This window comes from Harpia harpyja, chromosome 16 (assembly GCF_026419915.1).
Source record: "Harpia harpyja isolate bHarHar1 chromosome 16, bHarHar1 primary haplotype, whole genome shotgun sequence".
Taxonomy (NCBI): domain Eukaryota; kingdom Metazoa; phylum Chordata; class Aves; order Accipitriformes; family Accipitridae; genus Harpia; species Harpia harpyja.
In genome coordinates, this window is record NC_068955.1 from 24,275,428 (window position 1) to 24,278,182 (window position 2,755).

At 53.3% G+C, this 2,755-nt stretch overlaps 1 protein-coding gene across 1 annotated transcript; it reads left to right on the top strand.

Moving 5' to 3' along the window:
* Positions 1-478: 478 nt before the first annotated feature.
* On the top strand, positions 479-2,419 carry C16H11orf91 (chromosome 16 C11orf91 homolog). The gene is made up of 2 exons (XM_052811442.1): positions 479-956; positions 2,138-2,419. The coding sequence occupies exons 1-2, from the start codon at positions 596-598 to the stop codon at positions 2,206-2,208; spliced, it is 432 nt and encodes a 143-aa protein (XP_052667402.1). The 5' UTR covers positions 479-595; the 3' UTR covers positions 2,209-2,419.
* The last annotated feature ends 336 nt before the right edge of the window (positions 2,420-2,755 follow it).

Consider the following 2,755-nt stretch of genomic DNA (forward strand, 5'->3'; position numbering starts at 1 on the left):
AAACCCACCCTATAAACCTGAACATCAGAGATGCTGAGCATTACCTACCTGTGAGCAAGATGAAATTTTCCCTAATCTCACCACCAACATCCTTCATCCTCACTATCCGGCTCCCTCATTTCACCCGTAGCCCGAGAATAAACCGCTAAAAGACGATATTTAGGACAACGCCTTCCTCGCTGCTTCTAACAAAAGCTACTTTCAGAGCCTAACACACCCCTGAAATACCGCGTCCCCCGCCCAGAATAACTGCTGGGTGAAACACCTGCCCTCTCGCAGGAAAACTCAGCGGTGCTGCCAACGTCAGCCGGAGACGCGCTCCAGCCTGGCCCTGTTCGACGCCGGGAGATTCAAAATTCATCCGCCGTCCCCGGGCCCGCCCAGGGGAGGCGGCTGCCCGGCTGCAGCCCCGGGGCGAGGTCGGAGAGCCGCGGGGAAGGCCGGGGCCCGGCCTCTGCCCGCCGCTTGCCGCCGGCGCTGGGAGCGGGCCCGCGACGCCCGGTATGGAGGGGCCCCGAGCCCAGCGCAGCCGACTCGAGGCCGGCCCGTCTCCAGGACGACCGCCGTTGGCGGCCGGCGGCCGGCGGGCGGCGCCATGACCGAGCAGCGCCCGCCGCGGCCGCTCTACTTCCCCCACTTCCACGACCGCGCCGAGCCCGGCCCGCCCGCGCCCGACGGCGGCGGCCCCGGGACCCCCTTCGCAGCCGCGGGCGGGCCGCGGCAGCCCCCGCCGGCTGCCGCCGGGGCGCCCCGCTGGGCCGCGGGGCTGGCGCCCGTCGCCTACGAGCCGCTGCGCTTCTTCTGCCCGGCGGCGGCGGCCGCCGAGGAGGGCGGCGCGGCGGGGCGGCGGCCCGGGGAGCAGCCGCAGCTGGAGGGCGAGATCTGCGAGCTGGGCATCCGCCTCAAGGAGCTGGAGCTGTCGGCGCTCGTCGGCGACGGCTTCGACGCCCAGCAGTGTGCGTCCCCCCCGGGGCAGGGCACAGGCCCGGGGCCGGCCGCGGCTCCCCTCGCTGCGGGGCCGTCGAGCAACCCCCTCTGCCTGCCCCGGCCGGTAGAGCAGGGCTCCGCCGGGCAGCGGCGTGGGGACCCCCCCCCCGCCACCTCCGAGCACAGGCCGGCCTCAAAGGCAGCAGGTTCTTCCGCCGATAAACCCCCCCCGAAACGTGATGGGCACGGGCAGTCTTGGGTATCCGCACCCCCAGCGCCATAAGCCAGCCAGGGGGTCACGGCAGCGCTCCTGCGGGGTTAGGTGTGAGGCTCCCCAGGTTTGGTGCCCTGCACCTAATCGTTCCGGGCCGCAGGTGCCTGGGGGAGCACGTAGGGTGCGGGGGGCAAAGGGTGTCATCTGCCCCCGTCACTGGTCACGGGCAGCCGGCCGAGGGCCCAGGTTAAAGGAGGCTCGAGAACTACAGCTGTGGTTACCTTTGCACAAAGGAACAAAACCCCCAAAGTGATTAACTGTTAGCGAAAAGACAATTGAGACGCCGCTGAAATCAGAGGGAGTTTGTACATGCAAAATGTATCCACTACTAATGAGATCTGCGGCTGTAAATCGGCACTGATGTAAAATAAAGGCGACCGATGACCGCAGATAGTTGGAGGCGTCAAAAAAAAAAAAAAAAAGTGAAATAACTTTGGCGTTTTAATTTTAAAACCTGCTGGCCGTGAAGGAAATACAGGAAATAAAATAGGTCAGCAGATAGTGATTACTGAGAGTTCCAGTAGGGAGGCCAACAATTATTAAGGATATGATGCTCACCATTTCCTCCAAGGCTGCAGGCTGCCAGTCAGGAAACTTTCAGGAGTGCAGAGGTTACAAGAACACAGAAAAAATGTCCATCAGACATACACATTCAAAGGAAGGTCCTAAAGAAATTGTGATAGGTGGTTTGCATAATTTACTTTTCAGAACAGGAAATTAATAGGTTTTTTTCCTTTGTTATAGCAATACAGACCTTTTTCCATTTTAATACCTATTATTTTCAACACGTGAGAAACTTTAGTTTTCAGATATTTGCTAGACAAGAAATTGTAAGGAATGTTACTAGTTTGCTTAACACGTTATCTGATTTTCTTAGAAGTACTGTAAAGTATTAATGACAAAATTAATGGCAAATTATGTTTCATTCCTGTTTAGATAAACTTCTGAAGGCACTGAAAGAAGAAAAGATACAAGGCATGAAAGCAAGGCAGAAGCTGAAGAAATAACCACCAACAGGATGAGGATTATTTCAGCTGGATATTCTGTCACTATATTACCATAGAGTATTTTAATGGATCTTCGATATTATTTTTCTACTTATTATATGCTATTCTTCTACCAAATTAAAAAATACAGTATATTTTCTTGTTGACTTTTTTGGTGTATTATTTGTCTAATACTAGTTACTGATAACACTACTATGTAGTATTTTAATGTTTTTTCTCCGATTACTATAGGCAAACAGGATGGATAATATTTTCTTCAAAAACACTAAGAAATTAACACTGCTGATGTCCGGATTCCTAGCAGTCCATTGATGATGTTCAAGATAGATGTAGCAGGGAAACACAGTAATTCCAATACAAAATACGGGAGTGGTTTTGTTTTACTTCTAAGTACATTAAGTAAGTGCAACTGAAAGTAAATGGATATGGTCAGAAGTCCTATGCTTCTAAGCAAACTTTCGAAAACGACTTTCACTTCAGCATAAAAAAAATCTTTGTTACGAACAATCACAGTGTATTCTATTGTCTTTAGTGAAATTACAGAAGT